Source organism: Tenrec ecaudatus, chromosome 14 (genome assembly GCF_050624435.1).
Source record: "Tenrec ecaudatus isolate mTenEca1 chromosome 14, mTenEca1.hap1, whole genome shotgun sequence".
Classification (NCBI taxonomy): domain Eukaryota; kingdom Metazoa; phylum Chordata; class Mammalia; order Afrosoricida; family Tenrecidae; genus Tenrec; species Tenrec ecaudatus.
The window spans coordinates 115660684-115673935 of NC_134543.1; the positions used below are offsets into that span (position 1 = coordinate 115660684).

General features: G+C 38.4%; 1 protein-coding gene across 2 annotated transcripts in view; it reads left to right on the forward strand.

The window, feature by feature from the left end:
* Positions 1 to 13252, forward strand: part of UNC13C (unc-13 homolog C) — a 550871-nt gene that overhangs the window by 162284 nt on the left and 375335 nt on the right. The window contains exons 4-6 of one of the 2 annotated variants that reach the window (XM_075530957.1): positions 2007 to 2085; positions 3100 to 3105; positions 4191 to 4262. In XM_075530957.1, the coding sequence (XP_075387072.1) occupies positions 2007 to 2085; positions 3100 to 3105; positions 4191 to 4262 (157 nt within the window). The remainder of the gene's footprint in view (positions 1 to 2006; positions 2086 to 3099; positions 3106 to 4190; positions 4263 to 13252) is intronic. The other variant, XM_075530958.1, reaches the window with a different exon arrangement.

Here is a 13252-nt window from a genome sequence, read left to right on the forward strand (position 1 = left end):
TGCCTTCAACATGAATTACTCTTCAACATAAAGAAAAAAATCCTCACAACTAGACCAAAAAAGGAAAATCATATGTGGAGACAATGATGAAGTTGTCAGATATTTCATTTTACTTGAATTGAAAACAATTCCTATAGAAGCAGCAGTCGAAAAATCAAATAACAAATTGCATCCATCAACCTTGCTGCAAAGACTTCTATAATGTGTTAAAAAGCAAAATAGCACTTTTAGGACTAAGGTGCACTTGACTCCAACCATGGTATCTTCCTTCCTTCACCTCATATGAATGTGAAAGTTGAACAATGAATAAAAAGAGCAAAGAAGAATCGATGCCTTTGAATTATGCTTTGGGTAAAGAATATTGAACTTATGAATGATTGTTAAAAGAACAAACAATTCTGTCTTGGAATGTTTCTTAAAAACAAGAATGGTGAGGTTTCCTCTTAATTACGATGGACAGGTGATCAGAAGGAATCAATCCCTAGGAAGGGGATCTTCTTTGATAAAGTCGATTTTCTACAAAAGGGTGGAAGAACCTCCAGGGATGGATTGACATGGTGCCTGCAGCGATGAGCTCCACCATCTGGACTGCACTACTGTTAGGACAGCATGGTACCAGTAGTGCTTTGTTCGGTTGTACTTGAGCTCCCACTTCATAGCACCGAACAACAACACTTTAAAAACACTAACGTGAACACGATCTGCTACCTAATGAGAAGCATTTCTTTTTCTCTCACTCAATTTCATTTCACCAAGGGAACAATGGTTATTAATTTGATGAATAGCCTGGTAGGTATTTTCTGTGTTTATCTAATAGAAGAGTGTCCACACACACAAAGTTATATCTAACTTACTAATACCCAAACACTATTTGTCATTTCATATATATGAGTATTCTTCAGTTAGGCATCTATTTACTTCATTCACTTTATTATATTTTTCTATTCTATGACGTCTGAAATCTACCAAATCAATGTAATGTTCATGAATCGTCAAGTGACATAGCTTTTGTTGCTATTACACCATATGTAATGAGTATCAAGGCAACATGTTATTTTAATCCTGTGCATTTATCTGTGGGATAAATTCAGATAAGTGTAACTTGGGACTTATGTGTAATCACTAATATTTTCAATTTTTTGTGCTACTTTGAGATGCTGTTCTGAAAATTAATCTGTATAGATACAATAAAAATAGAATTATTATATTAAAGATACTTTCAATAACATTGAAGAGACATCAAACAAGCATAGTCAGCAATTTGTACTCCTCCCTCTGCTACTAGGAGCATTCGTTGGTTACAAGTTGGGCTGCTAACCGCAAGGTCAGCAGTTTAAAACCTCCAACCACTCCATGGGACAGAGTGACTTTCTACTTCCATAAAGAGTTACTCTCTCAGACACTCACAGGAGCAGTTCTACACTATCTCTCTGAGTCAGTTTGAGTTGGCATCGAGTTGTGGCATTGATAGTGGTTTGGGTTTTCCCTGTGCAATTAACATAGCAGGGCTGTTTTCGTACAGTGAATCAAACTAGCCCATCTGCACCACAAAGTTTCAATGTCTGAAACTGGCCCCGAAGGTAAGTGAGCACTAGATGTGGTGACTAGAGTCTTCTTCCACACTGGATAAAATCCCACTATCTTGGATTTTTGCTACCTAGTGAACTGGTTTAAAATCATTGTAACTCATGTAAACTTTTTCACAGTTTTTTATACTTTGAAATGAGGCCTAACGGTGCAATGGTTAAAGTGTGTGAATGCTTACCAAAATTGTTGGTTCAAAACAGCTAGCCAGTCTGTAGGAGAAAGACATGGCAATGTACTTCACTTAGGCTGCACAACCTTGAAAATACCATGGGGATGTTCTACTCTGTCTATGGGGTCGCGATGAGTTGACATCCACTTAACCTCAACAGGCGTGGTTTCGTTTTTAGTATGTACTAAGAAATGTGTGTGTTTCTCTTAAAGAAGTCATCTTACTCTTTAACACCACGTATCCTTTCCAGGACTGGGTGGGGCCTTTATGGAATTGACAGCATGCCAGATCTCCGGAGGAAGAAAACGTTGCCTATTGTACGAGATGTGGTAAGTTAGCCCTGCGTAATCCTCGTTGATTGCATCGCTGGTCTTTCTTTATATTGTTACCGTTGATTGTCCTCTTTAACTGCCTGGCCAGTATGGATTTCATGAAGTACACAACCACCAATTATTAGATCGATTATGTCTTTGTATAACCTATTTGATGGAGGTAACAAGTAACTCTGTGACAGCTTTGGATATTAGTTGAAATAGCAAGATGAGTTAAAATGGTCCTAAAATTGAACAAAAAGGACAAAGAGAGCAGGCTTAGTGGGCTTTTGTGCTGGACTTTGATGGGCTGTGCTATGAACGACCATTCATTTAACGTCCAAAGTTTGAGGCTTGCTTTGAACTTTCTCACCCACTTACTATTTTATAATGCAACTAGACATTGATCAGTTCTCCTTTCTATAATATTAACAGCTAGTCTAGTAAAATTAAAAAGTCATTCCCTTATCTAAAGGGACCCATTAACTCCCGAATCCTGAAAAATGGCATTAGCTCTGGATACACCATAACTCTGCATGATTCAAAATCTTCTATAATGAAGCCTTTAAGGATCAAAAGAGAATGACAGAATTGACGCTTCTTTGGACTGGATTATGAAAACATATATCCCATTAGCAAAGAAAACGCATGTTGTCTTTCTACCCCCTATAATGTCTTCACATTGTTTTCTGTAGGCAGCCTTAATCATTTACGGCATGAAAAATACTTTTTACCGCAGAGAAACAAAAATGTCCTGCTTAGCAAAAATGTGCATAATTTATCAACATTTGTTAATTTAGCTAAGGAAATCTTCATCGGAAAGCCAGCTTTTTGTTTTATATTAAGAAAAACAGTACTTTGATGCGTAGACCGAAAATATGATAAGCCCATATAATTAGCTCAGATTCCTGTGAGTATAATATGAACATCGTTTTTACATATTATGCTTATTTAACATCGTTATGCTCTGCTTCTACTTTTGATACATCTAATTTTTTGCACTCTGTTTCCTCTTCCTCCTGGAATCTTCAGGCCATGGTAAGTGATTTTTAATTTGTTCAATTAATACTTGCGAATCTCGCAATATACACTGCAGTTATGCATGGGATCACAAAATTCGAGATGGTGAAGTGAGGATAAGTTTAATTCTTCAAGAACCTAGCATACAGCTCAATACTGAAAGACAGATCAAATTGGATATATAGTAGATGCACATGTCAGATTAAATTAAGATACAGGTATTATTTTAAGGACAGTATTTGTCAGTGATGGAAGATCATCCTGGGTCAACTTTTGTTGAAGTGAATATGTCTATAGGTTTACTTGGCGGGGGGGGGGGGGGCAAAGGGCAAAGTGTGACACCCTTATTGAGACAAGTGCTTAATTTTATCTGAGTATCTGACCTTGGAGATTCTCGGAGATAGATTTATGACCAGATGGGAGTAAAGATGATCAGGATTTCATTCTCCTCTTTGACTTACCCTTGTTCTTAAACAGATTAATATTCCACATAGATATTTTTTATTTCTGAAGTTCTATATAGGATTGCCAAGTTTATTATATTGCGTGTATTTTGCCCAGGAGCAGTTTGTAATGGTGATACTTTATTCTGAGGTACTGAAAGGGTTCTTGAGTTACAATAATCTAAGTTTCCAGCATGAGTGAAGAAAACACATTGAAATGAAATTGTTCTCAGAACACAACATAGCCGCTTGTAAGGATACATCCTTGCTATTACATGAAAGAATATTCTAGAGAGCCGTGAACAATCCAAGACCAATGGGACACAAATTGTGACTTGGACCATCACACAGATCCGACAGGTTATAGTTTATGAAAGAGTATGATCATGACTGGCCTAAGGAAAATTACTGAAGGCTTCTCTGTAGCCTTGAACCTGATCATTCTCCCTTGATAGGCCTTAGTTTTCTCCTCTGTAAAATATAAGGTTGGGTTTGATGATCTAAGGTCTTTACAACTGATTCCAGAAATGGCAGGTGAGTCAAGCCCTATGGACTGAAATGTGAACAGCGATGGTCATTCTTATTTATTTATGTTTTTCTGAGCAGTATACATATGACAGCCTCCCATGTACCAATAAGTCATCATTATGTTCGTTTTAGACCCTGGCTGCCCGGAAATCGGGACTTTCCTTGGCAATGGTGATTAGGACATCACTAAACAACGAAGAACTGGTAGGTGCAGAGCTAATGATCACATATATATTACTGGCTATTGACTCATGTTGTTAACTAATTATTAACTATTGACTATAATCACAGGCTGAAAACCTATACTCCTTGATCTATTCATTTGTAAGGCTGATTCCAATGACCCAGGAATAACTGGGAACATAGTGGAAAGGTTGATGCCCAGACTTTAGGGCTTCTGATTCACTATCTACCAAATAATCTTTTTGCTCCCCAAATACATATGTGTGTGCCTTCCATCTTCAGAACTGGTCCATGGTGATGGATTTCACCAGTTATTAAAAAAAAAAGATATCTCTCGTTTCACCTCCTTTTCTCTAGAGTACTTCTCTTTCTGCTTGAATATCCCCCACTGGGATTTTATAGAATTTAATCATGACCTTAATAGTATAGTGTGCTAAAGAATGGTGTAAGTCCCATCAATCCCACTTAAATAGCAATGCTACATCAGGCAGTTAACTGGCCTTGAGTCCCCTCATCTGTTAAGTGGCAGTAGTAGTTAGATATTTGGGTGAGGGAAGCCCAAACGCTTGGATGGTCCTCAGGATCAACTTTGTGATGGTGCAAAATATTAAAGAGAGACAGACAGCGGGTCACAGGGACTCCACGTCCCATGTCAGAACTGAGAGGGGGAATGCATTTTCCATCTTGTATGTATACTGGGGTCACAGGTCTTTCACAAGGCATGCATATCACACAGCTAATCTATACATCGTCAATGGGTAATAGCACAAGCAGATAGCATAATAAACAAGCAATGAGATGAGTCAGCATCTTGACCTAGTGCTGGTTAACCTTCAACCTTCCTGAGTCCTTCCCAGGGGTAGTCATCTCTGATCAGTATCAGTAAGAGACATTAAAACAGAATTTGCCACATTTTCTGGTGGCCTGCCTACAGAATGGATCGCTCTTATCTGCAGATAACCTTCAGGCCTAGAGAGTAGCCAGACGCACATAGGCGACATCTTTTATGGAGCTCCTTTAGGACTGTTCCTTTATGGGGCGTTTTTGGAGGGTCTGTGTTCAGTCATGCAAATGTATATTAAGATTTATTTCTGTCTCATAACCGTGAGGGTCTTCCCTCACTGGAGTTAGCTCTCCAGACCCGTCATGATGAGCACAGAGGATGCAGCATGACATTTTCATCCAGACCCTCAGTTGACCACAGTAGAGCTCTGAAGATTCAGGGAGTGGATACATCAGACGGTGTAGTAAATAGTAAATATGAGCTACTGTTTTTCATTGTTTTATGCTTTTACTATTTGATTATTCTTGCATAAAGTATTCCTTTTTAGACTTTGATGTCAGCAGCCTTTATCAAGTTTGTGGAAATATTTCGTTATCTTTTTCATTTCGTGTTTTCATAAACTTGTTGAAGCTCACTTGTAACCTTGAGGGTACCATTATATCTTTTCTATTGATCTTATTAAATGTTTTCATCCTTTTGCTTGGTATTCTGCCTGGCCTGGGGCAGATATTCTGTAAGTTGTGTTGAATTACCCAAAAAGCACAGGGTTACTTGTGTACCTGTCACATGTGAAACGGTTCACGGCATGTGATACTGCTCACTACAGATTAGTAAGTAAGTGTAAGCAAAGCCATGCTTACCTTTTTTATTGGGTAATACACCCCTGTTTGAGGAAATAATTTATTTAGAAAATAATGTATCTACAGACATTTTATTAACCGGCTCCTACATTTAGAATGTTCTTTCAAAACATGGGGTTTGTTTGAACTATAAATACTCTTCTTGTGAAAAGCTAACAAGAAAGTGATAGAAAGGCGGGGGATATGGCTCCATTTTCTGAAGTCTGGAACAGAGACCACACCCTCACTTCGTGAGATAATTAATTAGCTATTGATCTAATTTCAGGAACTTAAAAATATCACTTAGTTTTAGAAAACATGAGTAAAAGATTTGTATGGGCGTTGGTGGCCAACGCCCTTAAACTCACTGCCATCAAGTTCATTCCAACTCTTATTGTCCCTGTCAGAGTACTCACAGTGCCCCTGTGGGTCTCAGAGACTACACCCCTTTACAGAATTAGAAAGCCTCATCTTTTTCTTGCATAGCAGCTGGTGGTTTCCAACTGCGACCTTGCAGGTAGCAGCCCAACTTGCAACCTCTGTGCCACCAGGGTGCCTAACTCCTCACCTCACAGCTGCTGAGTCATTGCCAACACATAGCAACCCTCTAGGACAAGGTAGAACTTCCCCTGTGAATTTCTGAGACTGTAACAATAGGTTCAACAGCCCGTCTTTCTTCTGTGAGGTGGCTCGTGGTTTCAAACTGCTAACCTTGTATAATCAGTAAGCCACTAGGCTAACTAGATTCCATCAATTCTCTCTAAAGCTCCAAAGCCCATAACTCTAGGTCCCATGTCTCAAAGAGTAAATCCAGTATGACTTAAGCATCCATAATAAATATCGCTTTTGACAAGCTACCACATTCGGTCATTTATAAACAACTAACAAAAATCCTGAAGTGAATCACTTCCACTGCGGGGACCTGAAAGTCTTCCTAGGCACCCTCAATGTGAAAGCAGAAATGAGATTTTGTATGCAATGTGAAGCATTTGCATAAAGGAATTTTACATCAAGGAATATGATTTAGTCATGTGGAAAATATAAAATGGTAGCTCTTCTATTTTAATGAAAGATATGCACAGTTAAAAGCTTCACTCATATCTCTTCCAGGGAAGAAGAGAACTCCGGTGTGATGTAGGTTGGCAGTGGGCTAAAGAGCACTAGGTCCATTAACGGTTGGCTGACAGTGGACGAGGCACTGCTTGGTGAGCCCATGGGACACCGGTGCAAGGCCCACTCACAGAGAAATCAGAGCCTTTACTGACAGTTCAGACTGAGCTTCCTCATCAGCTCAATAGCTCTTCTTGGGTAGGGTTGATGAGATAGAAATGCGTGCCTGGAGAAGACAAAAGGGGATAGCTAATTTAGGATCCAGGCACCCTAACAAGAATCAGCCAGACCAAACATTGCCCAGCTTTTTGCTGGCATTCATACAGGGGTAGTTTTCAAGGGATAGATTTCAAAGTATATCATTTAATAAATATTTATTTGGGACCAAGTATGTGCCAGATCCCATGATTCTGTTGAAAAGCAAGGATGTTCCTTTTAGGACTAAGACACTCCTGCCCCAAACCATGGCATTTTCAAGTGCCTCACATGCCTCAGTAGTGAAAGTTAGGCATTTAATAAGGAAGACCACAGATGAATTGATCCACTTGAATTGTGGTGATCGAGAAGATTGAAAGAACCATGAAGTGCCAGAAGAACAAACACATCTGTCTTGGAAGGACAGGGAGACGTCATCTCACTTACCTTGGACATGTTGTTAGGGGCGGCCTGTCTTGGGAAGGGACACCATGCTGGGTACAGTAGAGGGGCATGAAAAAGAGGAAGACGCAGGACAAGACGGGTTGACACAGTGGCCACAGCGATAGACTTGCATATAAAAACAATCGTGTTGTGATGTCGCAGGACTCAGCAGTGTCCAATTCTGTTGTCCATAGGGTCGCTGTGAGTTGGGACTGACTTAATGGCACTTAACAACAGTGTTTATCAGATATTATTTCAAACTATGGGATGAAGTAGTGAAATGTTCAACTGTGTGAAGCTTATGTAATAAATTGAGGAGCGTGTGTGTTCTGTGGCTAACAGGCATGCTGGAAGTTTCTCCCAGGATGGAGAGCAACTCAGAGGAGGGCTTGGGAGCCAAGGACCACATTTCTTCACACAAAATGTTGAAATCAGAACTAGTGACAGTGACATCAAATGTAAAGAGCTATCTTTTAAAAAGTATTATTATTTTTCCTACTTCTATCCTTCAAAAACAGTCTTTGGCTGGCCCGACTCCACCTTTTACTAGCAGGAGCACCTTGGGCAAATTAGAGAAACCTTCTTAACCTCAATTTTTAAAAATGGCTGCTAATGATTTAAGATTTTTCAATTATTTCATGAGTAAAAATGGCCAATGCTTTTTTTGTGTCTCTCTTACAATTTGCTTACTTTGAACAATGTACAGATACCTCCATGAATGTTTGTTGTTGCTGCTGAATACATCCCAGAGGGTAGCCTCCCCCAACCCAGAATATTATTTTCAAAGCTATGTATTTCTTTTCTCTCTCTCTCTCTCTCTCTCTCTCTCTCTCTCTCTCTCTCTCTCTCTCTCTCTCTTTTTTTTTTTTACAAAACAACCTTATCACCTTCAAATTCCTCTCCATGACACTTAAGCATATTTGTCAAATCTGCGATTCCATTCTTGGAAACATTTTTCAAACTTGTCTGTTTGAGTGGCTGACAGCATCTCCCTCCTTTTTTCCTTCACCTCTTCTGAGTCATCATATTGCTGTCCTTTCATGTCCCTCTGCTTTTGTGGAAGCAAAAAGAAGTTGCACAGACTCAGATCAGGTGAGTGGAGCAAGAGAGGCATGCTGTTGCCCACCCCCAAACCTCCCCCCCCAAAAAAAACTGCACACTGAGATGACTGCAGGAGCAGGTGCATTGTCATGGTGGCAAAACCAGTCCCCCACCTGCCCCAAATCAAGCCTTTTTTGACGCTCACTGTTAACACAATCTTTTCAGAACTTCTAGATAGAAAGCTTGATTAATAGTCAGACCTGGTGGAACAAACTCCAAATGTATTATGGGTTGACTTTTTTTCTATTCAGGAGGTTGATGGACATCCAGAACGAGGATTGTCATCAATTGACATTCAACCACTTTTGAAATGAGGAAACCCTGTACATTTGAGTTTTGCCCATAGCGCTGTCCTTGGAAGCTGTGTTCAACATCTCAACAGTTTCTACGGCACTTTTCCCGAGCAGGAAACAAAGCATCTCAGCCACATGCTGTGCCCTTAAATTGGCCATCACACAAAATGAGGTTCTAGCAAAACTGACTTTATGAAAAAATTCACTGTGACCAGAGAGAAGCTTCCTAGGCAATGCCACTGGGTGCACTAGCTCAGAGAGAGTTGCTGGATGTTTGCATAGGGGTGTCTGTGTGTGTCTGTGTGTATGTGTGTGTGTGTGTGAGTTTTATGTACATATGATAAAGGGCACATAGCTAAACTTTAAATGCTTGATCTGAGAATGTGACTTTTTTTTTTTTAACAATTTATTGGGGCTGATACAATTCTTTACACAGTTCATACATATACATACATTAATTGTATAAAGCACATCTGTACAGTCTTTGCCCTAATCATTTTTTTCTCTTTGCTTCTTTTACATTTTATTAGGGACTCCAACAACTCTTACCACAATCCATACATATACGTACATCAATTGTATAAAGCACATCCATACATTCCCTGCCCCAATCATTCTCAAGGCATTTGCTCTCCACTTAAGCCCCTTGCATCAGGTCCTCTTTTCCCCCCCGCCCCTCCCTCCCCTTTCCCCCCTCCCTCATATGCCCTTGGTAATTCATACCTCGTTATTTTGTCATATATTGCCCTATTCGGGGTCTCCCTTCCCCCCTTCTCTGCTGTCCCTCTCCCAGGGAAGAGGTCACATGTGGATCCTTGTAATCAGTTCCCCCTTTCCAACCCACTCACCCTCCACTCTCCCAGCATCGTCCCTCACACCCTTGGTCCTGAAGGTATCATCCACCCTGGATTAGAGGCTGTACACTGGTACATATGAGGGTTGGAGGTACAGAGAATGTGACTTTTTACAGGAACATTCTAAAAATTTACATTTATCGCAATGTTACCTTTTAAAATTCACCATGCCTTCTATTTTCCTCTTTAATTTTTCTATTCAGACTTCTTTTGTATAGATCAAATTTTATTTATTTTTCTCTCCTTCAACTGGTGGGAATTTATTTATGCTATTTTAATATAATAACTATATATATATGAATAGTTTCCTTTTAAATTTTAAGTTAATCAATAAACATAATCAGAAATCTGAAAAGAAAGCAAAAGGACCTGAAAATGCTTAGGTTTTTCATTGCTATCCTCAACCCCCTTGTGTATTTGTTCAATATGTAAAATAATATTTCATTGATATTCATCCATTTTATGTTATTTCTTGCACCCCCATATTTCTTTTTGAGTTTAAAGGTATTTTTTTTCCTTTTGACCCTTTTGGTTAAGGTTTTATAAGTAGTATTTTAGGCTGAGTATAGAATTCTAAATTAATATACTTTTTGTCGGTGTTTAAAATTTTTATTCCACAGTCTTCTGGTACTGATTTTTTATCATAAATCAGTTAATTATCTATTTTTATTGAACTGCAGGCTGTCTCTATTTTCCTTCTTGTTTGTTTAAAGATTTTGCTCCTGGCCCTGGAATCACGTGGTTTCACTATAAAATGTGTAGGTTTAAACACTTCTTCCATCAAAGGACTAATTTAGGTACCTTCGCAGCCATCATGTTTCAAATATTACCTCTTCCTCATTTTCTATATTTTGTCCACCTAAATCACTGACTGAATTTATATGAAGCATTTTTCAGTACATCCTCTATTTCTTAATGTCTCAATCACATTTTCTTAAAATATGATTTAATCCTCTGCACAAGATTCTGACTTATTTTTCCAGAATTCTTTTCTTGTTTACTTATTTTCAGTCAATAATTTCCAATCTTATTTCTTATTGTTTTTCCATTTCTATAACTACTCTTAATTTGTCAATGTTCTTTTAAGTTCTGTTCTTTCTTCTTTCATGATATCTTTTTTTTCATGCTATCTTATAACGTTTTATTTTATGATTATATAAATTGTAAATGTGTTTAATGGGTTATTTTAATGTATTAATTTATAATTTATTCAATTTAATGTATAAATACATTAAATGTATTTAATGGTTTATATATTTATCTCTTTTTTTATTTTAAATTTATTGTTGTACTGATGTTTCTAGCCTGTGGACTCTTTCCTCATTAGATTGTTTAACTCTTTGGCTTGTTTGTTTATGAATTCATATTTTAGAGTCTAGCTCCACCTGGGTTATAGAAGCATTTTTCATATTCTTTTATCCATTTTGGTAGAATAAACTTCTCAAATAATTTGCTAAAAATTCCTTATAGCTTTTCCTTTTACTCACTCAGAGACCAAGGAATAAGTCAAATTCACACGCCATCACTGAAAATATAGCCTATAAAATTCATGTCCCCTCCTGTGGAAGTTAAGTGATGCTGTTTTCTCAGGACTTATTCCAGAATACTTATCAGAACTCAGTCTACATCTCAAGTGGTAAAAATTAGACTTATCACATTAAAATGGTGCAAATTTCCTCCAATGGGAAAGTAGAACTGCTCTGTGGGATGTCAAAGATGTGTTCTTTACAAAATCAGATTACCATACTTTTACCTAACAGGGGGTTTGTGATTTGGAACCAATGACTTTTTGGTTATCGACTGAATGCTTAACTACTACACCAGCAGGGTTCCTTGTGATACTTATATTCATTCATTGCCATTGGGTCGATTCTGGGTCAGAGTGGCCCTAAAGGGCAGAGCAGAACTCCCTGTTTGAGTATCGAGGGCTTAAATTTCTATGGAAGCAGCAAGCCTCATCTTTCTCCCTCAGAGCTGTTAGTGGGTTTGAACTCTCTACCCTAAGGTATTCAGTCCAACATTTAACCCACCATTGCCTCCAGGGCTCCTTTGTAATATTATCACTCCTGAATATCCATTGTAATTTATTTTCAGGTCATGCTACATGTTATAAATGGCATATTCTGTAATGTACTCTGATTGAATTAATACATGCTCCACTTTATCATCTTTCTGCCCTCTTTCTTTGGACGAACCCTATAATTTCCTTAAACAATGAAGATGATTATTGTTGTGTTCCATCAAGACGGTTCTAAACCTACAGGTTATGACAGAGTTGAACTATCCAACAGAGGAGCCCTGGTAGTGGAGTGGTGACCCATTGGGCTAGTAAGCAAAGTCAACAATTCAAAACCACCAGCCATTCTGCAGAAGAAAGACAGGGCTTCTACTGGAAACTCACCGGGGCAGGGTGGAATAGGGGCAGTTTGACCCTACCCTGTAGGGTCACTGCGGGCAGCATTGCCTCAACTGCAGTACGTCTGGTTTTTTAATTTAATATTTACAAGAGTAGTTGGTTATGTCTCTTCTCCTCCCAGAGAAGAGTGTCTGTTATAAAACAATACAAGTAAAAGAAAATTATTTGTAGCCTTACATGAAGAGGCATATAACTTTTAGTCCTGTTTTCATTTTCTGTTATAAAAGAATAATTTCAATCATTTTAGTTTCTCATATGAGGATTATTCTGATGATCAATTCAGCATGGAACCTAATGACTTCTTTATATTGCAGAACGGAGTCTAACTTTATTTTTTTCTTGATGGGTTCAATTCATTTTAAAGGTCACATTGAACCTAATCATTTCTCTACAAATCTTTCCAGTACATTTGTCCAGAAAGAGTAAGATGTTTACTTATAGGCCAGGAAAGAATAGATTTAAACCCCAAAAGCATAAGTATCAAAGAACACGGGGGGAAGGAATCCTTCAAGAGACATAGCATTTTAGTTTTTTTAGAAGTGTATTTTGCATAGGGGCTGCTCACATAATCTCTTGTGATACACATACAGGCTGAGGAAGAAAATATCACTTCAATAGTTAAGTTACTGGTTAACATACTGGTGGGGCAATAAAGAAAGGCATGTGAGGAATTGGGCACACAAACATTGCTTTGTTGTAATTACTAAACATTGGTAGAGTCGACTGTCAAGAGTCTAAAAGTGCTTACACTGAGTTTTGCCTGAGTCCATAAAAGTCTTCATCCTCGTTAGCATCTTGTTTGAGTGACTCTTATTTTGCTGCTGAAGAAACACCTGCTTTCTCTAAGATGCAGTATTGCCTTGGGATCAAGCATCCCTTCCTACAAAATGTATTTTTCCATGGTTTCCCCAATCACTCATTTCCTGAGTCTCTGAATAGACCATCGCTCCATCTTCTACATTGCCGCGGTAAAGA